The sequence below is a fragment of the Dunckerocampus dactyliophorus genome, chromosome 12 (genome assembly GCF_027744805.1).
Source record: "Dunckerocampus dactyliophorus isolate RoL2022-P2 chromosome 12, RoL_Ddac_1.1, whole genome shotgun sequence".
NCBI classification, from domain to species: Eukaryota; Metazoa; Chordata; class Actinopteri; order Syngnathiformes; family Syngnathidae; genus Dunckerocampus; species Dunckerocampus dactyliophorus.
Genome location: NC_072830.1, coordinates 21,918,209 through 21,944,171, shown reverse-complemented (window position 1 = coordinate 21,944,171; position 25,963 = coordinate 21,918,209). Strand labels below are relative to the sequence as shown.

Below are 25,963 nucleotides of genomic sequence, written 5' to 3'. Positions count from 1 at the left end.
GGTTGGCACGAGCGTTGTCTCCATCCTTCAGGATTATAATATTTGGGCTACAGCGTGCCAAAGATCAAAGAGTCATGTCATGTTAAATCAAAACACGGCAAAGACGCCGTGGTGTGTTAGGATCTTTGATGTCTCTCATTCTGCACCTTCTTCCTCCACGTTGTTCAGGATTAGAGAGGAAATACTACACAAAGTCCATAGACTGAGCAAAGACGGTGGGTAGGCTTTAATTTCCTCACACGAAACAAGGTGACATACTGTGGCAAACAGAGAAAACAATAGATGTGGTTTGTCAGGACAAGCTTGAAGTAGATCATTACAACAATGGAGCTGTTGTAGTTCAAAAATGCACATAAGAGCATTGGATTCATGATTGTGATGTTAGCAAAATGTCTTGGTAGGATGGGCGATTACAAGACCCCTAAGCTGCTGGCACACAATCAAACCAATGATAAAAGTTCTTGCTTTTTCTCCATCCACACTACAGATGGAGGTACCGGCAGTGAAAACAGTGACATCAGCCTGCCTCTGTTTTGGCTCTCACCTCCTCATGACATCTCTCTCCCACTACACTGTAGAACATTCTGACAAGTTGCTTTGCTTTTTAATTAAATAAAGTGCCCAAAAAGAGGATGAAATGAAGACAGCGGTTTAAGCCAAAGCAATTACTTAAAGGCGACATGGGCATGGGAGTTTCAACGTCCATGTTAAGATCAAATCAGCAGAGCCGATATGACAAATGTCAGACATTTATGTAAACAGAGCAGCATTATACTGCATAATGGAACCTGTGCGTTTAAATTCCTCTGAAGTCGTACAGTTTGGAATTATAAAGACGGAAGTAAGTTCCACAACACCTCAGAGGTCAAACCGCCATCATGCATGACGTCACACAAGACATCAGTATATTGCATCAGAAGACAAGAAATGTATATAAAGTAAATACATGGATTCTTGGTCATTAATAACCACATCAACGTCATTAATCCATCCTACTCTAACCAAAACCTACTCTAACCAAATCAATTTTTCCTATAAGAAATCATGTAAATCCAATTAATTTGTTCCAGAAAACCAAAAACACAAAAAACACTTTTTTAAAGTTTTACAATTACAGTTTAACACACAGAAAACAATTTTGCGCAATGTGCATATAACTACATATAAATGACAAATGAAAGGGATAAATGAACATTTAAAGGAAAATGCGCACGAACCGAGGCAAAATTTTGGCATTCATTTTTTATGCTGACTGAGAAACACGCTAACAGGGGCGTACGATAACCGAGCTTCCACTGTATACGCGAAACTATCCGAACAAAACATTGAAATCTTAGCTTTGCGTTATAGGGGACAAAACAAAATAGTGTAATATCTAATACTGTAATATATGAATTTAATTTTTATAATATCGTGACGGCCAATAAAAAAAAGCTGCAGGCCGGGAGCGGCCCCCGGCCCACTCTTTGGACACCTCAGGTTTAATGCGATAAGACCCTCGTATAGGTTTATGGTAATGTAATCATTCATAGATTGTCTTTGTTGCCTTTTTCTCCACTGGCTTGCATCAATCTCATCCAGCTTTATATTTCACTTATCCTTTTGATCAGCATGCTAAACCTCAACAAAGGCAGCAACATTTTTTTCCCTCCACTTTAAATTCTAGTGCCATTCATACATTCATTCATAGTCTTATTTTGGCACAGCTCGGTTCATCAGTGCATGATTATTAGTCACTCTCATTTTTCGTGTTACACAGATATTGCTTTAGCTTACCAAAAGGTACCGTGCAGATTTTTGTTTTTGTCTGCACGCACATGTAGTCCTACTTGAATGATGAGCCAAGGACATGATTTCCATGGTAACAAAAAGAGAGCGTGTAGTTGTCGTGTGGTAATTTGAAGTATGACCAGCAGACAGACAGATCATCATCAGATCATCGTAAAGTAACATGATGTTAAGGTGTGTTTGTATCATCATTCTAGTGATTAAAAACTAAAAAAAACAGTGTTTTTATAATAGCATTTTGATTTGGTTGATCGGATGCGTTGCAACATATTGATGATCGATACTGATCAGTTTGCAGTGCAATATTGACACCAGTGTCATGCAAGGAAATACCCTTCACAGTGAAGTGAGTGATTGCTTTGTTTACCAATGTATTGAGATGCAAAAATATTGTCCTTCAATTAGTGCAGTATTGTTGCTTTTCATTGGATTTACAACATGGCTGAGTTCCAACTCAAACATCAGGATATCATGATATATTTTAAAATGCGCCTATATTGAGAAATAACCTTATGTACTGTATATATTGTGTTGTTGTGTGGCATAATATTTAGATTTAGATTTTTTTCCTCTTGGGAATACAACAGTAGCACCAACAGTACTCTCATAAGGTGGATCGTGCAACTTCATGTTACATAAAATTGTAGCGGACCTTGTAAAATAGCATCTAGATGCTATTTACTCACTGACCTGAGAGGAAAGGGGCACTTATATCTTGAGGACTTTGTCAGCTGACTGCCCCCTCTAACAGGCTTTTGGTAGAAGCACGCCATGTATTATTTAGGAAATAGCATTGAAATCGCAAAAGGGGGTGTTTGGACAACAGAGAAGCACACGTAACACCCTCTGGTAAGCCCATCAAAACCAAAGAGCAATCCTGCAAACAACCAAACCGATGTCATTCAAGCTGCAGTCTCGTGTGCAGATGTACAAATGTCAACAATTTAGTGAGGTTAACTGGCAGTTAGGCTTCTGTGCAGGCAAGGATTACAGTATGTGAGAAGCTCTCTTTTTCAGAGAAGCCAATATTCCTAATGCAAAGACAAAGTGCCTTAAAAATTACTGCCCCTCACACCTTTTTCCTTCTTTTGTTCATACAAAGAAGAAACTCCATCACCGCCCTCTTCCTGCCTAACATTTAATGAGAAACTGACAGCAGCACTGTGCTATGGAGGCCAATAGAGTAAAATGAGCAGGGTGGCTTATCTGGTAATTTGTACAGTTTTTGCGATGGCGACGAGGCTGATAACTTCCACTTTCAGCCCTCCTAGTGTACCTCCAGAAGATGCCTTTAGGTCACATTTTAATTCTGTCCACAAAACAGGACAAAAACAACATTTAGTTGCAGGGCACTATGTGCTACAGAAAACAGGTTGTGAGGGCAAACCATGCTTCTGCACGCAATGACTGAGACTAACTGACCAATGAAGAGTGAGTGTTCTAACCACCCAATCGCTGGTGCTGAGAGTAGTGACTGGTAGACCAGCGACTGACTGTAGAGTTAGAGACCATGCAAGAAGGCAGGACCCAGGGGAAGACTGATGACCCCTGAACTAAATGGCCCAGGGATGATTTTGCATTATGGTCAAGAGAGACAGAGCCCCAACCACCCCAGCAGTGGTGAAGAGGAGATTATGACGACTGATTCAATTGGGAAATAAATGTGTATGAATTTATGTATCTCATATTCCTTAAAGTGCTTTTTTGGAGCAACTTACTTTCTTTCAGTGTCTTACTTGGTCCCTACTGACTCCCTCTGTCCTTTCTCCCTCTCTTCCAAGCTGCCATGGAAACATTACAGTGAGCAAGTGGATTTTCTTATTGAGTCTAAGAACAGAAATTATAGTGAAGTCTGCCTAAACCAGAGCCAGCTGGTCCATTAGGCAATATAGGAAAATGTTAAGGTTGCCGTGGCCGCCAGGGAGTGTCACAAAATTGGCAAAAAATTCACCTTCAATATAAACTTGTTATTACTATCAAATCTTAAAATGAACAAACTTGTTGACTCAAATGTAACGCAGCGGTCAATTAATATTACAACAAATTATAATGCATATAGTTGGATACAGGTATTTTATAGACTGTAGCTTTTGTTAGGGATGCTCTAATCAGTCGGCCACTGTTTAGTACTGGATGATTTTTGTAAAAAAAATATATGATCGGCATATGCCGACAAATGTTTTTCAAAACCAATCACAAAAACTGATCGGCGTGCGGCGGCGGTAAACTCTACATGTCTGCTGTGTCACGTAGGGTTGACAACACCCATATTGAGCCGACAAGAGGCGCACTTTGTCCCGTATTGCAGCAAAAGTCAAAACCAGTCTGTAAAACCTCAGTGGCTTCCTCTTTGCAAAACCGGGCAACATTTTTGCATCATTTTCTGCATGTAAAACTATTATGTAAAATGATAATTATCGTAAATAAAATGTGTTTTGTCTTAACATTCTTGGGTGTCTGCAACAGACTAATTTGATTGACATTATATTCTATGGGAAAACTTGCCTTGGTTAGAGTCTGTTTTGGTTTGAGTTGGACCTTCTGGAACGGATTAATGATGCTAACCAAAGCACCACTGTATCTTTAACATATTTTGTTGCAACGGTGTGCTAACAAGGCTTGAATGGAAGCTCTGTTACCGAGTTATAATATTCTAAGATGACTGACAACCACATGTTTAGGTCTTCGTTTCGCATTTCAAAAGGAGAGCACAGAGGCCACTCAGACATTGGTTCCATCAGAACACATGTCAGTCATGTTTGCTGATTCGAGGCTGATTCATCAGTACGCCCTCTAGTCAAATCTTGTCAGGAAGTGTCATGTAATTTTATCAGTTACATGCGCCCATCTGGTACTCGTTTTCATACTGAGACACTGAGCCTCACAAAGCAATAGTTTATGCTTCTCTGTGAGGACATGGATCAATTGTTTATATGAATGCTTTCAAAAGGCTAAATAGTAATCAGTGGGGATAGCCCACCGATATTGGTATAAAAATGTGATATCGGTAGATATTGGTGTCGGGTTTTTTCCCGATAATGAAAACTGATTTTAAAAATGGTGTATAGATGGACATTTTAATATTCACATGGCCAGCATGACACTACAGCGCTCAGTGTTCCTGTCCGCTCTGACTGCCCTGAAGTCGGCTAGGTCCCCACTTTAGCATCTGGGACACTAGCTAGCTGTTAGCCAATCAGTGAGGCAACTATAAGCTGCACTCTTGAGGTCTTGACGTTCTTGCCAGCTCGTCGATCTTCCTCGGTACTGAATTCACATTTCACATGATAATAGAAGGTACCAAAGGCTTGACTCTCCACGTCCTTGGGTTAGGGTTAGGGTTAGCCGCTTGACTTTCATCTTAGCCCCTGTCAATGGGTAGACAGGGAAGCACACCGATGCGGGACGTCGCTGTCATGGCACGTAAAAATGTGCTTGAATAAACAAACAGAGCTGCTTGAAAGGCAGCCACTTGTGGCTGCGGTGTTAATTCCACGACAGGAGGTATGTTACACATATTGGTAATTGAGAGTTGGTTGGACAACATCAGGGGGAAAAAAAGTAGATAGATAGATAGATAGATAGATAGATAGATAGATAGATAGATAGATAGATAGATAGATAGATAGATAGATAATACATAATAAGGTAATAAATCCAGTCCTGTCCAGTTCTTCAATGACAGGATATACAGTAAGTGATATAACACATATCGGTATCGTAAATGGAGAGTTGGACAATATCGGCATCGGTTATCGGCAAAAAAGCCAATATCGGACATCCCTCTTAATCAGTTAACAATGTCTTTCATGAACCAACGCAGTCCCCTTTCTTGTTTGTGCTATGTTTGCTTTGTCATGCCATCATTGTATGTCGCTGCTGCCAACACAGGGCAGCGTGGTACCAGTGTGTACACTGGGCACCTGTTTCCCAGCTCTCATTACTGGTCCTGCTGCACCACAGCCCACTTAGATTACATATTGTCCACACACTGAGTAATTGAAGTCGAGTTAAGGAGCGGTATGAGTGTGTGGACAGTCCTTTAAATGACCTGCATTCCAAAAATATTCAAAGTATTCTGAAATGAATATTTACATTTACCAACATCAGGAAACCACATTGAACAATTGGAATGGAAGAAAATATGTAGGTACTTTTTGCAGCTTTCACCGCCCTTATTCATCCTAAAGTTGTTTGATGGGGTTAAGGTCACGGCTCTGTGTGGAACTGTCAGGTTCTTCCACACCAAATTTATTGAGCCACCGAACTGGCAGAAACCACCCTGGACTGCTGGCCAGTCAAGGACGTGCCGTGTGCACACACACACACACACGCACACACGCACACCACAGTTAACACTCACATTCAAGTGGGAATTCAGTGGGAATGCAACCCATGCTGGCTGCAATAGTGACTCAAAGCAAGAAACTGAGATTTACAGAGTAAACACCGACTGATTAATTCACAAAGTAAAAGGTACCTCAGTACTTGTGTCCACATGATGTACTGCCTCTCTATGGAAATTACTTTTGCATTGGTGGCCACCATCGAGCGTGAAAGCATTTAATAGCACCACTTTCAACCTGCAATCTGTCACCATGTACTCCGTTGTACACCCACACTTGATGCAAGCAGTCATGTATACTCTGCAGGCCTCGGAGAGAATTCTACACAGGATTCATCTGCTCGAGACCGAGCGAGTCAAACACACAAGTTGGCAGAGGTCAAAACGAATTCAGACGCTTTGCCCACACTGCAGATCTGTCTCATCAAAGCAACAAAAGGCAGAGAGAAAGTCGGTGAGGTGCGTTTTTTTTTTTTGGGGTGGGCGCGTGGGAGAGAAGCAGAAGCAAATGAGCTCTATTCCATTCATGGCCCTTGAAAGAAGGTGGAACATTTGAGTGCTGGTGAGTAAAGACGAAAAAGAAGGTGCGCGGCAAGCAGAAAGGAAGAAAGATGGCGAGAAGAGGCGTCCGAATGGTAATTGTCAGATATCAATCTAGACCTGGTCGTAATTCCTGTCGGCTTTGCTTTCAACACAAGGAAATGTGAGGACTGTGAAACAAACATGCAATGCTTGCAGAAAAGTCATGAGATGCAAGTTTAGGATGGAAGCGCAATTCAAATGAGGAGATCTGATTAAATGAGTTTGTGTTGCACATGGATACAAAATGTCAATAGTTGATGACCTTGCATTGCCTCGCATACCTTTTCCATACAACTTCACAATGTAAAAGACTTTAGAAAGACATTAACAAGTTTACACATTGCCATGTCTAAATGTATCAAGATGTAATAGATAGCTATAAGTGGCCTGCTTGCAAATAGTGAGCCAACAGTGAACTATTATACAGTAGTATCAATAAACTCTTTTTGCTCTTGATAAATGGTAGATGCTGTAGTGACAGCAGGATTAGAGCTCTAATCATATACAGTGGCACTCAAAATTATTCAGCACCCATCCAGTCCTTTCTATACCGCTTGTCCTTCTTTGGGGTCATGGGTGAGCTGGAGCTTATATTCGACACCAATTGTAAATTACGTTTATTTGCTAAACCTTCAATGAATAAAGAATAGTGTAAAAGTAGTTGTGCTGAGCTATACATACAGTTTTCGTTTTGTTTGTTTATTGGAGCCCTGCAACTGGCTGGCGACCAGTCCAGGGTGTACGACTCTCGCCCGAAGTCAGCTGGGATAGGTTCCAGCATACCCCCGCAACCCTAATGAGGATAAGCGGCATAGAAAATGGATAGATGGATGGTTTATTGGAAACTACAGCAAGTTTATAATTTTTTGCAATGAATGGGGGGGAATCATTTTGAGTAAAACTATACATAGAGTGGCAGACGTTTGAATTTATGTTATTTGTAACGTAATTCATGAATTATTTAAGTAAACTTTAATACCACCTTTTGTTACAGAACCAGTTTTTTTTTCGACAACGGTTTTTCCAACACATCATAACAAATATAATTTTTCTTAACTTTTATTTATCAGTGTGATAGTAATTACAAGGTAGAAGAGGTTAAGAAAAACAGAATAATGCAAAATTGCAGCACATACATACACACACCTGTACTTCATGCCCGTGTGTTTTCCCGTGGACTCCTTGAGTGAGATGTGGCGTGGAGTGAAGGAGCCAAAGCTGCGGGCGATGATGGCCACTGTGCGGAACTTGGCCCGGGCTTGGTTGACCACGCTGGGGCTCGTAGCGTTCTGCTTGCTGTGGTCCCCATTGCTTCTCTTCAGGTTGTGGTCTGTGCAGGCGATGGACACCTGCATGGTCGAGCTTTCAGTTCGAAGATGAGGCGATAAAGGAGGAGGTAGGAGGAAAAGTGCCGATGGGACAGGTCAGACTCTCTTTCTGAGAAAGTCTGTGTGCTCAAGTTCAAGTGCTGCAAGAGACGGTGGAGCTCTTCAGTTGCTGCATCTCCACGCGCATCACTTTGCTCTGTGAAGCAAAATAAAGCTTTTAACACTCTTCTATCCAGTGTTTCTTCGTAAAAATGTAGAGGTCAGTCATCAAAAGCCTTGAAGACTGCATTTCTTTGACGAATCTCCAAGTTATACCCTCAGCGGACTTTCTCTTCTCCAGTGTGATGCTTCTAATGCTGCTTCCAGCTGCAGAATGACAATCAGAGGCGGTGGAGGGAGCGTTGGAAGGACGAGAGAGGAGAGAGAGGGATGCTGCGCTGTTGCTGCTCTCAGTGTGGAGAGCAGTGGTGTGTGAGAGAGAAGGGAGAAAAGGTGAGGGAGGATATGAGATGTGGGTGGGGGGTGGAGGGTAGTCACTCGGAGGTCCTGCCAGGGTGCGTGGTTACATTTTTGCCATTAGCACTGTAGCCACTCACTTCTTCCTCTGTTTTCTTCCATCTTCATCTTGAGGCATTGTCTTTACCAGAGCTGCCAACATTTGGTGATTGCAAGCCGGGAGATCCTTCCGTCACCCCCACCCAAAACATCCTCCCCTACACACTTCAGTGTTTGTGTGTGGAGGTGTAAAACAGCTTTTAGGTTTTTGTGTCATAAGGAATATGCGCCATTATCTCCTCGTTTTACAAACCTTATTTAGCAACGGAACATGATTGGTTGGTTTAATTTTTCATTTTGTGCAGAGGTACGTACGTGTGATGCAATTAAAAAATATTAATGGTTTAAGTGTGCACTGATTTGAAATATATGTACACATCATTGCACATTTAATGTCTCACTATATTGACAAATAAAGACGTTACAGTGCGTGACCAAGTCAGCTGTGGTGGCTTTTTCAGGCTTCTGATGGGACTAAATGCTCATGACAGCAGGTGAACGTGTTATTATGTGGACAGACAGTTTTTTTTTAACTCCACTCATATGCATTCACATTTTTTTTTAACAATGGAGTTGTGGAAATGGGCTTTTTTTTTTTTATATATGTGTTCTTGTGGACATTGCCTTAAAGGAAAACTGCACTTTTTTGGGGATTTTGCCCAGCATCCACTATCCATATGTGAAACATGCTGACCACACATGTATTTCTCCTTTCTGCGCATTCTAAAGAGAGAAAAACAGCTAGGATGGGGGAGCTAACAATGCACGTAAAGAGACACATCTATTTCAACTATAAAGAGCTAAAAAAAAACCCTCCTCCAACGCCAACAATGTTCTATTTACATAACTAACCTGTATATAAAACAATCTACAGAGACATTGTTATTGTAGCAGCTAACACAAAGAACTATTTTTCTGGCGCAGTGACGAAGTGACTACCTCTCGAGAGTGGCATGAGGCGCTGCTCAAAACAATGCAATAGGATAATGTTCTAAACAATGCGATAGGACACCAGTCTGTACTGACGAGGAAACAAGAACAAACATATGAACAAATACAAATAGACAACCAAATTACTGTATATGTCAAGTATTAGCCCACATTCCAGGTTTTGTTTATGCACGGCAACACAGTGTGTGTTGTGATATGTGCTATGTGCTCCATGTATCACAATCAATATCTCGCTGACGTACTCGATGGACAGTTGTCCGTCTGGTTCGGCTGGTCTGGGGAGTCTTTTTCAATTTATTTTGGGTAGGTGAAAAAAAGTTTCTACCACTGTAGGGTTTGTTAGCGCTGACAATTCTGCGTACGTTCAATCTCTTGGAGCAATGTACTCCTCACCATACACACAAAGCCTTTCCATCAATGGTAACACTGTATGCCACTCAGCGCAGCAGAAACACTCCATTTCCGTCGGCATGGCTTGCGAAGCTCCACATCACACCACCAAGTCATGCCGGTGTAATGAGTCGCCTCCCATCTGCTACGAAGTTTCACTCTCTCTTCATGCGGGCTCAGCTTCTAAAACCTGTAGCTCACCCTCCGTATATTCAGGCTCAAAAAGATAAGGTTCTGGATCCTCATTTGTCCAAACGAAGTCAGTGGCGGCAGCTCTCACAAAGTCTGCCATCATTAGTAGTAACAAAGTAGTCACTTGAAATGGTTTTCACTTTACGGGTGTGCCTTGTCAGGGTTACTTAGAGGAATTTATTGCCTTGTTAATGAGGTTGGACCATGGGGTGGTATTGTGTGTGTCCAAACCTTTGGCCTGTACTGTATCTGTTGGCCACAGCATGTATATAAGACAATAAAACATTGTTGGAGGGTTTTTTAGAGGGTTTTATAGTCGAAATACAGTAGGTGTGACCCATGACTTGCATGGTTAACTCTCTCATGCGAATACATTTTCTCTCTTTAGAACACACACAAAATGGAAAGACATGTGTTCATATTTCACATAAGGGCTGTGGATGATGGGAAATCTTAAAAAAAAGTGCAGTTTTCCTTTAAGAGGTCTATACGTTCTGACTGTCTGTGAGGCTGTTAATGTGTACAGGAGTCCAAACTGAGGAAGGCAAGGAAAAAGGAAGGAGAGCTATTGTGTGGGTGCGGTGAGAGAGATGTCTCTATGCTGAGAAGAAGTTTACTGATGTCATTTTGGCTTGGTTACGCCAACTTGTTAGTTTTAATAAAAAGGTTGTTGATCAACCACCTCTTGCTCATCGTTTCAACATCTGGGCAAAAGCTACAATGTTTCATATCCACACAAAAACATCACAATCCAATCGGAATGTTGGTAGACAAGGGCAATTATCCAGGGATTGGAAGAGTTAGCAGCTCTGCTTTACTCCTATCTACTATCACCTCCTCCTGTCCCAAATATTTAGCCAGCATCTGACTTGGATGCTGGTCTTCCTCCAGTTGTTTTTTTTTTCTCAGCTGGGCAGCTTCTTCAAGGACTGGTGCACCTTCAGCGAACTGAGAGCTTTGAGCTTAAAGCACCGCCCACTCTGTCTGCCAGTCTGTCTCTATAACCCCAACTCTACCTGTCTCACCCTGTGTTCTTCACCTGTCCTCCTGCTTTTGCAGGATTCTTACCTTTTATTTAGCATTTTTGGCTTCAGTGTCTTATGCTCTAATTTTGAATTTTTCAAAAGAGCAATATACAGTAATTGGGGGTGCGTTGGGGGTACGTTCTGGGTGCGTAGCGTTTTTTAAAATTGTAGTTTTTTTAAAATGATTTATGTTGTGACCTTCTTGAGCCACTTGATTTGCATTTATTTGCATTTTGCTTTGTTTTTTTTTTTTTCGTAAGAAAATATTTATTGTACAGGCTCCAGCATACTCTCGCGACCCGAGTGAGCATAAGCGGAGAAATGGATGGATTATTGTGTTGTGACTTGAGTTGCAGAATTAGCCACAGTAGACTACAGTGAGAGCTGCATTTTAGTCTCGGCTTTCCTACCGAGACTGCTGCCCCCGCGACCTGGACACGAATAAGCGCCGAAAAATGGGTGGAACTACAGTGGTGTGGAAAAAGTGTTAGCCCCCTTCCTGAGTTCTTACTTTTTGTTACACTTAAATGTTGCAGATCATCGAACACATTTCAATATTAGTCAATGACACCACAACTGAACAGAAAATTCAGTTTTTAAATGAAACTTTTTATTATTAAGGGATAAAAACTAACTACTAACAACAATTGCAGTCAAGCATTTGCGATAACTTGCAATGAGTCTCTTACAGTGCTCTGAAGGAATTTTGGCCCAGAATTGTTGTAATTCAGCCACATTGGAGGGATTTCCAGCATGAGCCACCATTTTAAGGTCACGCCACAGCATCTCAATAGGATTCAGGTCAGGACTTTGACGAGGCCACTCCAAAGTCTTCATTTTGTTTTTCTTCAGCCATTCAGAGAGGTGGTGTGTTTTGGATCATTGGGCCTCATTCACGAACATCTTCTTAAAAGTCTTCTTAAGAGCTGTACTTAAGAAAACGCGGGTTGGAAACTGCGCCACATTCACGACACGTTCGTAAGTAGGGATAATCGTTTGCACCGGTGTTCTTAGGTTGATGAATGCCAACTGCGATGCCCGTGCATGTGAGCCCTAATTTGCATAGGTCACCGCCTATTATTTCCTATATAGGGTAAAAAATGTGCCGTGCGCAACAGGCAGCTGGAGGCGGAGATGGCAACGCGCAAGGGCAAGACTGAGAAGCAGCTGGACAACAAACGAAAGAAAAACTTCAATTCTACTGAAATAGAGGTGCTTTTACAAGGAGTGAGCGAACACAAGACCACCTTATTTTCACGTGTATCCACCGGTCATCAGGCCATCCAAAAAGAGTCGGAATGGAGCACCATTGCAGGAAACATAAATGCCGTTTCCACGGAGAAACGCACCACTGCAGAGGTTCAAAAGAAGTGTTTTGACTTAAAATAGACTAAAAAAAAAAAAAAGATTGGACTGCACCGGAGGGATCTGGAGGAAACGGGAGGTGGGCCATCAATCAGAAACTAAACCATTTGGGAAACTCTAGAAAATATTTACACAATCATGATGGAAAAATAAAGGAAAAATACATAGGTTGTGTGTGACAATTTATTTTTTCTGTGGTTACATTTGATTAGACGCTGCCTAATTAATACAGCAGCCCCGTGCTTCGGCTCAAGAAGTGGCTGGGGGCGCATGTCGTTATCTGGAGGTGCTACGTGCGCAATAGACACACCACGTTTCATTGCGATGTTATTCTGATGATCCTGCACACCTGCAAGAACAGAGAGGGAAGCCTGAAGCAGGACATCAAATATTCGTCGCTTTCAGTAAATAAATCTACATGGTCCCTTTACATTCTCTCTCTGTGCAGCGCACGTCCAGCCAGCCTTTTTTTTTGATGAATTGGGATTTGAATATATAGTTATCCATGGAGTATATTTTAGTTGTTTTGATGATAAATAATTGTTGGATATTTTATTTGCACTACATTTTTTGGGATCAGGTTGCAAAATCCATCATGAGGGCGATTGCGCATTGAAAGTGCAAGCTTTGCTTGTGCGTAAGAGTCCTCCTGAGCGTTCGTAGAATTTGTTCTTAGATCTAAGAACTGTGAGTTAAGAACACGTTTCGTGAATGCCAAAAATCTTCATAAGAAGGCTTTAAGAACACATTTGTGCGTAAGAACGTTTCCTGAATGAGGCCCATTGTCCTTCTGCAGAACCCAAGTTTGTTTCAGCTTGAGGTCGCAAACAGATGGCCGGACATTCTCCTTCAGGATTTTTTGGTAGACAGCAGAATTCATGGTTCCATTTATCACAGCAAGTCTTCCAGGTCCTGAAGCAGCAACACAGGCCCACACCATCACACTACCACCACCATATTTTATTGTTGGAAAACTGCCTTCCTCATGAACACGATTCCACCAAAAAACTGTATTTTGCTGACACTTATGATGGTATACATCCCAAATATTATAGGCTACATTGTCCCCATTGGACTGGATCACTTGTGGCACCTGCATCGGAGGGAGGGGTGTTAGCAGGGTGGACACTGCTGAATTACATATTCCCTCCACAATTATCTTACCATAATAGAGCGGCATCTTGGGTAGCTAGAATGCATTTGTGTGCTTGCGGCTCACTCCAGGGGGGTGTTCCTCCTGGTTTATATCCATGAAATATGAGACACCTTGGGGCAGGAATGCTGGAGATTTAAGCCTATTACAGTGATGAACCTTGGCCTTGGGATCATGCACCTGTCAAGTAATGGAGAACACTACGAAGCTATGGTGCAGTATGTCTGTGGTGAGCATCATTCATTTCCTGCGCCATCTCCCCACACCGACTCAGCATGTTAAGTCAGCCTTGTGATTGATTGTAGATTGTACAGTGACTCATCACTGAGCTGCGTAATTGGGTTTAATAGACTGTAATTGCGGTTCATCTTATATAGCAGGAGACAAATAGAGAATTCAGTAAATAGAGGGGGAGAAGGAAAGGCAATTAAAAAAAAAATAAGGTGCGGGTACAGTGAGCTACTCTCTAGAGTGGAAAGAAAGCTGACAGGTATTGTTAAAGTTTCACACCTCAGCATCACATGGAAGTTTTTCATCTCGGTTGTTGAGCAATGGCCTGTGTTATTCTTAAAAAAACTTCTGTAGCAGTCCTTTAAACCCATTGCCAATATTACCCCTTAAAATGAATCCATATCGCCCCTTTCACACAAAGAGCTCGTCATTAAAATGGTCACGTGGTGTCATGTCATTTTAATACACTGAATTACAGTATATTCAAATGTAAATAGAAACATATAAACATATAAATAGAATCTTGACTATTGAACCGCAGCACGATGATACAATCGCAGGCCAGCTCTGGCGTAACCAATGAGACATCATTCTCAAAGGAGCATTTCAGTATGATGTCGTTCAATCCTAAAAATACAAGTGAAACACAGTAAATGCTGAGATTTTCTGTGTTTTCAGTATCGTCTTGCACTGCTTCAATTATATTTTAATTCCACACAGAGGAATTAATTTGTGGAGGTAGATGATTATCTTATGCAGAATGGAACCATAAAACTATGAGGATTCGCACATCTCTGCGGCACACAAAAGCTTTCCGGTAAATTAAAAACAGAAATCTACACATGTATATATTCTTGACCTGTTCTTGCTTATTAATCATCCCTACTGTACAGAACTGATTAAATAACTTTATATTCCATCACTGTGTATGCATACAAATTTGCAAGCTTCAACATTTCTCTCAACTTGTGTCATTTGTGGCAACATGTGTGACATAATAGTTGCTCTCCAATATGTACTATAGCCTAATGAGCGTGTATCCTCCCACGCTACAGCTAAAGAGTCTCCAGATATGGACACTTGATACTGAAGAGAGGCAACAACTGCAGAAAGCCCATCATCCTCGGTAATAGCATTGCTATGGAAACAGTATGGAGGTGTGTGTACAGTACGTGTGTATGTTCTGCTGTATTCGGTGTATTCAAGACTTCCATAGTGATTCAGTGTTGTGGAAGGCAGAAACTGCTTTTATATTACATAGTGGCGGTTCTTTTAACAGAGCAGAAATTTCCTAGCAAGTAAAATCGCACGGTGGCAAATACATTTTTGTGAGATGGCAGCACTCAAGCAGAGCAGAGAATAAAACCACACTTGCCCTTAATCGTTTTCTTTTCTATATCACGCTTTACCACTCTCCTGCTTGAGAACTTATAACGTAATTCCACACTGCACAACACACACATTCACGCTGTTCCTGACTAGAAAGTAAAATAGTGAATAGTGTCAGGGGCACCTGCACTGAGACGACTTCAAGGAAATGGAGTTATGTAACAAAAACAATTAATTATAAATTCATGGCGGGTAGAAAATTACCTAAACCATGAGAGAGTGAAGAATAAAAGCCACATCAAGTTAATTGGAAGGTGAAGTGTCGGTTTAAAGTAGCGCTCTTACATCACACCAAATCAGTCACCTCTTATGACAGGTGCTTCACTTCAGCTCTGTTAATTGCCAACAAGTGGAGAAGTATTGCATCTGCGCCTGGAAATTAAAAAAAAAAATGAGACACTTAAATAAAAGTGATCTCAAACACAGGGACGTGTGTCATGGCCGCACACAAGGGACAATCAAAGGCATGAGTGACTTGCATCGAGAGCTGTATTGTGAGTGTAGCCATCAGTGATTGTTCCCGCTGGAGAAATAAAAATCATAACATACCAAACAGCATGCAGAATGTAAACTAACCATAAAACTAAATCCAACATATTGCTACAGTGGACGTTTATACAGGGTCAGGCAAAATGATCTGACACATTTGTAGGTTAAATAAAAGGCAAAAAAAGTAAAGAAACAAGAAAGTGTTTTCATTTTCGAAAAGCACATGTAATGCCATTCTGTTTCATTATGTTTTCAAAATTAAATCAGTCAAATGGGATCCATTATTGTCCACACACTCAATGCAGATCCAGTAGCTCTGAAGTTGGTAGCCCATAACCAGATCGTGTTTCGAGCTGGTACGGGATCATGTCTACCAAGATTGAAGTGCAAACGGAACGCTCGTTGTGTTGCAGTTGCAGATTCGTTTGTTTTGATAAACGTTTACACAATGAAAGCGCGATGCTCACCAGTCCAATTCATGGCAGCAACTGAAAAAGAAATGAAAAACAATGGCATCATAAAGAAACAAAGCAAAATGGCATTATATGAAAAAAATGGCATTATATGTACTTTTCGAAAATAAAAACACATTTTTGTTTCTTTACTTGATTTGCCTTTTATTTAACCTACAAATGTGTCAGATCATTTTGCCTGACCCTGTAGATCAGGTGTTGCTCCTAGAAGGAGAAAAGCGTACAAAATTGCAAGTTGGCTTCTATACTTTGCTTCTAGAACACTGCAGTGAGCAGCATTGAATTGCAGCATCTATATTGCATTGCTGCACCGAGCCTGACAAGCATGATGCATTAATGCTACTATTTGTATAAGCAGTGCACAATGTCCACTATCTGGACAGATATCTATAGACACTCCCGTGATATTATGCCACACTGTCCCTCTCTTCTCCTAATTGACCTGAAGGCAAAACAAGGAAACTTACAAGTGACCTTAACCCCATAAAACACACACAGAGACTTAGTCTAGGTTCTGCTTCACTGCAGTCTGTGAATACACTCACATTTAGGAGAGAAATAAGAAGTGCTGATACAAGCAAACTTTGCATCAGTGTAAGGCTACACAATGGCCCATCCAGTGTAGAAGGTATAGGCGTAACTAAGAGCAGGTCCAATGGTGGGAGAGATTAGTAGAATTACAAAGTAAAAAGGAGGAAATTCTTTTTATATCTTGGTTGGATATGGCATCCTCTTTCAATCCACGGTGGGTCACACACCAGCAGAGCACTCAATGGTCTAAATATTTCAATTTCACACAATTCCTATTCTCTGAGCAAACACAACATCAGAGAACCCTTGCGATGCGTCACCAGCCGTTCCGTGCCACCTTTTGTTTGCGGCTTTCAATCAATAGCAGCACTGTGCTTGAAGATGTACTGTCCAGCCATACCGTATAGCTATCTGTGAGACTATAGAGATAGTTTATACATGTTACAGCCTGTATTTGTCGCAGTGTTAATTTTAGTTCCACCTTTAAAATGACTCATAGGAAGTCAAAGTGTCCACAGGAACTGCTGTTCAATGCACTCTTCACACTCATCTGTGCAAGCGCACACACTGCATGCATTAAAAAAGTGTAGCAAGTCCACGGCTCCCCCTAATGGCAAGACTAACAACAAGCACCCTGTGTAAAAAAAAAAAAAAAAGTGTTGCGTCTCTCTGCAGCTTTTACTTGCTCACATTTTAAACTGTCTTTCCTGTAACAAACCTACACATTCATGCACGTGCACACTCTTCTATATCCCTCGCCAGAGATTGTTAACGCGTGCAAGCTGGTACCACTCATGTTCTTCTTTGTCACACCAAATAAGGCAGCGTAACAGCTGTCCTTATCACACGTTTTATCAGAGTAATAAGGTGTGATTTGCAGAAAGGCAATACTGTCACCTTGAAAATTAGCTGAATTATATCAAATTAATAAATGTGTGTTTTTGCACCTTTTTTTTTTTTTTGCACAAGTCAATGCGGGAGAGTAAGTGAAAATGTTCTCCTCAGGCAACCTCGAGGGCTGAAAGAGAACACTTGCCCCTTAAATAACCTCCATCTATTAGCAATCTTCCCTTGGAGACATGTACGGAGAGTGGACCACTGAAGACTGACAAACACAAGTACAGCGGGGTCTCCGAATTCAAAGGACAGTTGGTAACATATCAAATTTTACTGAATTACAGTTGAACAAAAATTGAGAGGTTAAACTATCATACATGTCATCACTTGTTAGCAAAGCTGTTTAACTGTTTAAATATTTTACAGTACATTAATATTTCAGTGGTTATTAGGGGAAGACATCATGGAGCAATTTGATCTCCCAATACTTTGCCATTAATATAACAAAACAGAGATTATGTGATATTTGATATATGGACAGGAAATTAGCTGATACATCACCAGTAGGGTGTCAAACATAGCGAGTTTTCTTGTTTGGAGTCTTAATAACTGGTTGGGCCACCCTTAGTGGCAAAAACTGCCATCAAGCGTTTGCAATTAATTGCAATTAGTCTCTTACAGCGCTCTTCGCAGAATTGTTGTAATTCAGCCACATTGGAGGGTTTTCGAGCATGACCCGCCTTTTTAAGGTCATGCCACAAAATCTCATTAGGATTCAGGTCAGGACTTTGACCAGGCCACTCCGAAGTCTTCATTTTGTTTTTCTACAGCCATTCAGAGGTGGTCTTGCTGGTGCGTTCATCATTGTCCTGCTACAGAACCTGAGTTGGTTTCAGCTTGAGGTCATAAAGAGATGGCCGGACATTCTTCTTTTTTTAGGTAGACAGCAGAATTCATGGGTCCATTTATCACAGCAAGTCTTCCATGTCCTGAAGCAGCAAAACAGCCCCACATCATCACACTACCACCACCACATTTTACTGTTGGTATGATGTTCTTTTTCTGAAATGCGGCATTACTTTTATTCCAGATGTAATGGGACACACACTTTCCGAAAAGTTCAACTTTTGTCTCATCAGAAAATTATTTTCCCAAAGTTTTTCGGGATCATCGAGATGTTTTCTGGCAAAATTGAGACAAGCCTTAGTGTTCTTTTTGTTCAGCAGTGGTTTTCTTCTTGGAACTCTGCCATGCAGGCCGTTTTTGCCCAATGTCTTTCTTCGGGTGGAGTCATGAACACTGACCTTAGCTGAGGCAAGTGAGGAATCAGGTATAAATTATTAAAAATGCCGACATACGTAAGAATAAATGATGAAAAAGTATAAAAAATGTGTTAAAATGCAGGATGAACAGAGCTTGTCATGATGAATTATTTACTTCAAATAGTGCAATCCAAACCTGCACTTTGCACCCAAAGGGGAGGGACATTATGCACGTTCCTCAGCAAATGAATGTGGTACCTTCATTTGATACCTCATTCACTTCTCTACCACAGGTATTAAAGGAGTTAAAGCATTTTGTAAAGGAAAATAGTGCCTTTGGTTCCCATTGCTTTAACAAGACAAAAGCTTTGATGGACACACGGACCTTGGCAAGTACAACCATACGACAAAATATAGCACAATTTTGGCTGTGACATTTGTTTTAAAAGTCAACAGACTAGCATTTACAATTTTTTTGCTAATCAAAAAGCCCAGGGAAGAAAATCAAGTGTCATAAATGCTGCAGCAGCGCGCTGTATTCGTTTCCACGCCACACATGTACAACTGCATGTACAAAGTAATTCCACGGCAAAATGAACATATTTTGCACCGTCAGATTTTAATGAAATTTCATCTGCAGATAGATATTAAAGTGAATTTATATCCTACATACCTCTTATCTTGTCCTGAAGCTGAAACGTAAGTTCCGCCGTTTTGTATTGTCTGTCATCGCCTTTATGACAAACTTTTGCATTTCACAAAATGGGATGCACAAACGGGCTGAAATTGACATCAGATCGTGATTTTTACACAGCAGACACAAAGAAAGTATTTGATACTGTTTCCCCTGTTCACTGTTTGCAGTATATTTTTATATGGTTATAGCTTCAAACGACTGTAGTCTCTGCATCATGCCCATCATGACAGCACCCTCTGTGATACCCCTTTCAGGACACCCACAGCACAATTCAGGTTTAAACAAACTGCGCTTTTTTTGTGGAATTGGGAATTTTGCCCATCATGCACAATCCTTATGTGAGACATGAACATACATGTCTTTATCTTTTCGGTGCGTTCTAAAGATATAAAAACAGCTAAAAAAGAGGCACCTAAGAATGCACATAATGGGACGCAACTATTCTGCCTACAAAGCCTTCTAAAAAAAACTCCAAAACCTGCCAACAGCACTCCATTTGCATAAAGTGATTGCATATTCATTATTATTGCTATTATTATTATTAACATTGTTATGCAGAAGAACTACTTTACTGGCGTAGTGATATCTCGCCAGTGACATCTGGCTAGCTACTCGCGACTACCTTTACCACACACTCGCTCGCAACCACTACCGAAAGGTAACGCCACATATCGGAGCTGCCGCCACTGCTGCTGTGTTTTTGTTTTTGAGTTTGGAGTTTGGAGTTTAGGTGTACAGGTTGTTTCTATGTTAGTCAGTCTAGCCTCGAGGCTGGTTGTCAAGCCATCAATACAACCTCACTTTGGTCTGCTGTGGCGCCGCCTCCATCTCCCTCGGAAGTCAACCGATTGCTTCTCTTGCAATATCCGGTGCATGTCTTCACAATTGGTTAATCTAAAGCTTTATGGCTGATTCTTATCAATACAGGATGCCTCTACCGACGCAGCCGTATCATTCGCTCGTCAAACCGGATATCTGGTCCCATTGGTTTATCGTTCACAACCCTAGTATTAACCTGTGTTCACATCGTTTTGAGGTTTTGAGGCCGCATTGTAAGAAAGTTGACTGTAAGAGCTCGTGCTTCCGGAGCCACTCAGGGCGCCGCCAACTTGCACAAATGTCACGTCATTACATCATACATGCATGCTGTACTGTCTGCTGTATTAATATGCTGTATATGTTGCTTTACTATCACGTATTTATAAATGACTACCCTCTTGAGAGTTAACGAAATGTGTTTTCTAAACTAAACAATTTTAAATAAAACATTTAACCTGCGAATTTGCAGGGATGCAAATGCTCAATCACAAATGTGCGGGGATCCAATGTAAAACCTTTGTATATGTTTTAGGTGTATTCTAACTGAAATGTTAAAGATAAATTCACTTAGAAACAGCTGGAATATTGTAAAAACGAAAAATTTTCTGAAACCCGTCCTAAATTAAGTGAGTGAATAATTTGAGAAGCCTTACCCTCGCCTATGTCTAATTTAGAGTGAGTGCTTGAATTGGCGTTGGCCGAAGAGAAGATTAGAAAAAGCAATTAAGCGCAGGATGCCATTAAACTCCAAGGAGATTTTCTAATCAGGTGCTCTCTTTGTTGCTGTCACAAGTCATTTGTTTCATCAGGACTTGTGAGCTGAAAGTGTCAGCGGATCTTCTTGGATCAACTACCCCAGACGCTCACACTTTATTTGTGACGCTGCAGCTTTGGGATGTTTGGAATAGAGAGGACACTACACCGAGTTTATTGTGGAGATACACTTACAGGACACGGTTGGAAACTGGCACACAATGATGCCTATCCGAATGAAGGGTGAGATTGAGGGTTTAGATTAAGACGAAGATCATGACAATTTTGATGAAAACAACAAACAATTTAAGCAAGAAAACTAACTGATTTGAAGAGCAGGGATTCCCAAAATGTTTGCTTAAATAGAGACGTTAAAAAACGGAAGTTTGGGCGGGCACTTGGCAAGGTGTGGTGAGTTACAGTAAGGCTCGCAATGTGATCATTGGTCAGGAGGCGGCTAATGTAGCCAAAACGTGTGCATGGCAGTCTAAGGCGGAGAGCCCGAAAAGTGGTTGGATTTGTCGAAGTGCCTGGGCGTCCTGCTAGAGCGCCATCAAGTTGATCTTGCATCCAAATTCTCCTTAAAGAAGTTTCAGTGGATAAGTTGTGGATACCAGCATTGTGTTAATGTTCTGGTAAAACAAACATATTCGGTTTGTTTGGGTTGAAATAATCTATGAAAATAAATGTTACAAAAATTAGTGGCTCCTGGCCATTTTCATTTCGTAAAAGTAGCTTTCACAAGAAAAAAAAGCGTTGCTGAACCCTTATATAGCCAGTAGTAAATTTTAAAATGTACACTTAATCTATGTGATCGGTATCATTATCGGCCGTTTTCACTCATGGATGATCGGTATCGGCAGCATAAAATCGGTTTAAATGATCGGTTTAAATATGTCATGGTTGTCTGGTTTCCCAGTGTGATTTTTTTTTTGTTAATATACAATTCTTTGTAAAATTGAACTTAATAGGTTCATACGATTTTTTCAATTTTCATACGAAAGTTTAACTTTGTATGAACTGAAAAATGTATTTATCTCCTTCATATTCAGTTTTAGCTCAGTCGACACCAATGTTACAAAGGCTAAGGGTAGTGCTTTACACTTCGACCAAAAAGTACTGTATTTTCAGGGGTGGAGCTTCACCATAAATCAATGAATTGTCCAGTAAGTGTGGTTATCATTATTATATAACTTAAGGTATATTTTCATAATGCATCTTGACATGTCCTACAAAACATTTGCAACCTAATCCAAATATGACAAGTCACATGACCTGGGATGACGCAGTTATGAATGTTAAAAGAAAGCAAATAGACACCCCAACTGTGGGGGCACTAACACTGTCACCTTCACACCTTGATCTATCAGCACAGTTCATTTCATCTGATGGACTGTCAAACATCCAGACTGTCAACACACAAACACACATTCACACGACATATGCTTTAAAATGTGACCTTGTGCACCCTGGAGGTCTGAAATGTCCCCTCAGTGTTCCGGCCTTCCCAACATGCTGTTCCATTTTCCAATAATATCATGGCCGTGTGATGAATCCATTTGGTCAGCAACCTGATTGAATTGGTCTTCGCTTTAATTTGGCGTGTGATTAAAGTTAAGCTGCGTGCAACTATTAGCATTTAGGTTAAAAGCGTCTGTACTAGCTTTGTGCTTTTGTTTAATTAATTAAGGTCTTTTATCACCCGTACTAATGCAGTTAGACTGGGTGTAAGACTGGATGCTGAGCGGTTCCTATTTAAGTAAAATATCAGTAACTGTGGTGAACTTCAGCGGAAACTGCCCAAACTTTTTTTGTCTATGGAGTTTCTATTGTAAAAAGCTGCACGACTTATAGTATTGAGCCATCTATGACTTAATAATAAAATATATACATTCATTTTGAATGCATGGACACAGCTTTGTGTCACTCCCAGATGTACATTAGCAAGAAAATAACCATGCATACAGCAAAAAAACACACACACACTCTTCTAGAAGGATTCTGTGAATTGACGCAAACTAGGCCTTGGGGGCAGCCAGCTGCTTTGCTATATGCCGTACATACAGTACATTGTTACTATGGCAATGAACACAAGCTATCAAACACATACTTGAACCCACATATGCCAAAATCCCAGGGCGAAGTGCTAACAGCACATGGCCATATGAGCCCCTAAAGCCAGGTCGACCCAAAAGGGATACAGCTTGCCAACACACACCCTGCCCCCTCTGTGATGGAAGGCTTTACGGAATCATATTCTCATTTCTTCTACACCAACACCATAATGGAAAATGTTAAGGTCATGTTATTTTTGCACTCAATAATAGATGGTGAAATAAGACTATACTACTGCACAGCAACACGACTAAAGGACTAAAATAATGAGTTCATGAAAATGCAGAGCCTCACAACACAGTTTCACCTTGTGTAAACTTCATTTGCACCATTTTTCCTGCCGTTAGAACCTTTATTTTTTGCTTTGTGGATCGGGTTGATTTTGATTACATTCTGGAACTGTCGTTTAATTATCCATTTTCTTGTTCGGCTCCCTTCTGTGTCGACCAATCACTTTCATTATAAAAGAGTATCATAGTGTAATGCCTACATGCGTTTGGTTTGAACTCTCACTTCCAGGCTGCTTTTTATGTACACAAGGAGGAGGAAAAATAAGGGTAATGAACCCCTCAAAGTATCTGAGGAAATCCACTTAGATTTGAGTCAAATAAATCTGTTTTTAAAAGATAATTTAGTATTTTATTGTACCACTTTTAGTATTGATCAAGATGACTGATATTGTTTAATTGGCAAAACTGAAGTATGTTTTTTAAATTTCTTAAACTGAGTTCCTCCGAAAACCAGAGAAGTAGCTGTTTGTGAAGAAAAAGATAAAGAAGAAACTTACAATGACAACAACATACTATTTTCAATATCCTTTTTGGTGAAACGCTTCAAAATCAACACAAGTATTGAGGCTATAAATAAAAAACTAAATTTCCTCTCCCAATTATGCAAACAATTAAGCCAAAATAGGTTTGCAACGATGCAAAAACCGAAAGATCCAATTCCTGAAATTAATGTCAAAAATAATAATTTTGGACTAAAAAGGATATTTTTTGTTTGTCACCAGGCACTTTCTATAGTAGACCAATTTAGTTATTTTAAGTAATATGTACTTAAATCTGAGATATTGTTTAAAATAAGCAAAATAATCTGCCAACAGAACAAAACATTTTGACTTTTTACGCATTTTGGCAAGTCCAAATTTCTTGATTTCAGTTTTTGCAATCTGGGTTTTAGATGAGAATCAATCAATAGTCCTGTGCACATTGCGCAATACATAGGGCAACCTAAAAATAGTAACGTAAGACAATAGCTAGGCTTAGTGAATGAATGTTATTGTTTGTACTCATGTCAGACACAATAAGGATTACGAAAGACAACAGCAAGTGCAACAGGTGATGGGGGTGTTTAACACAAACAAATAAACATGTTTGCAACACAGCAATAAAAGAACGGCTATAATATCCAAGGTCTGTCATTCAAACACACACACACACACACACACACGGAGAGGTGAGCTTACCTGTAGACCATGCCTGTCTGGCTCTGGATGGAGTCATGCAGCGACAATGAGTGAAAGTTAAGAAACTCCTCCAGCTGTTTAAGCTCCAGGACAGTGTTTGGTTTGCTGGTGGCCCACAGCATCAGAGGCAAGCAGCTTCGGGGGCCTGTGCCCGCACACGTTTGACTGACAAGCCTCCCCTGGCTGAGGCCCGGAGCCTGGACCCCGCTCTGCCTTCTGGTCACCTTCTGCTTGGGGTTTGGGATATCCGGGCAGGTTGCTTTGTATAGGTACATCTTCTCACTCGCTCCTTTCTTTCAGCCTTTTTTCCAACAGTCCTCCCACTAACGTGCGCTCGGGGTAATCCAGGTAGGCCTGTTGCCTACACACAGTGCTGGGCGTGTGAGTAAAGCTCAGAGCGAAATGACTGATGTGTCTCTAGATGAATCCCCACATAAATGTATCTTGGTGTTTAAAAAAAATGAGTCAAAGGAAGAAGTGCAGGAAATTCCAGTGAATGTGGAAAAAGTCCATAACGAAGCTGCTAATAGTCACATGTGCTCTTCCATCAGCACATATGTTCTATGTGCACTTGCAGATGAAGAGAGCAACACATACATGCACACGAGCACATAAGTCACTATCTCTCTGCGTTCTCTTTCACGCCCAATACACACACATACACACACACACACACACACACTGTCACTTTGCCCTCTGCACAGCCAGTCTGCATTAGAGGCACACTTTTGGTTTTGCTCCCTATTAAACGGTCTGGGAATCTGGGACATTTTTCCCACCCTCTCTCCCTCTCTCTCTTTCTCTCTCCACCCCATCTCTGTGTTTTGTTTCTATTCCGGCTCTCTCCATCCTTTTACCCCTTTTCTCCCCACTTCCTCTTATGCTCTCTCCCGCCCTCGCTTCCTCCATCATCCTGCTTTTGTGTCCCAGTATTCCCCCTGTCACTTACTCCCGATCTCCTCTCTTGACTCTCTTCCAGCAGTTATCTCCCCTCTTTTTAACATGATGTGGCCTTTTATATGTGAAATAGATGCACTCGTCAATGTGTGCGTGTTTATTACTTTGGACACTCTTCCCCCTTTCATCCCCATAATTCCTTTTATCTACGCCCCTGTCATTCATATATTTCTAAGCCCCTCTTATTCTGCCTCTTTCTAAACAAAGTGCACTGTGGTATTTTGCCTGCAACACACACACACACACACACACACACACACACGCACAC

The 25,963-nt window shown here is 40.9% G+C and overlaps 1 protein-coding gene across 2 annotated transcripts in view; it reads right to left on the bottom strand.

Moving 5' to 3' along the window:
- kcnab1a (potassium voltage-gated channel subfamily A regulatory beta subunit 1a) overlaps positions 1 to 25,422 on the bottom strand; it is a 70,070-nt gene extending 44,648 nt beyond the window's left edge. The window contains exon 1 of one of the 2 annotated variants that reach the window (XM_054793605.1): positions 24,739 to 25,422. In XM_054793605.1, coding sequence (XP_054649580.1) covers positions 24,739 to 25,013 — 275 coding nt within the window. In that variant the 5' untranslated portion in view covers positions 25,014 to 25,422. Of the gene's footprint in view, positions 1 to 7,861; positions 8,496 to 24,738 lie in introns of those variants that run through there. The other variant, XM_054793606.1, reaches the window with a different exon arrangement.
- Between the last annotated feature and the right edge of the window lie 541 nt (positions 25,423 to 25,963).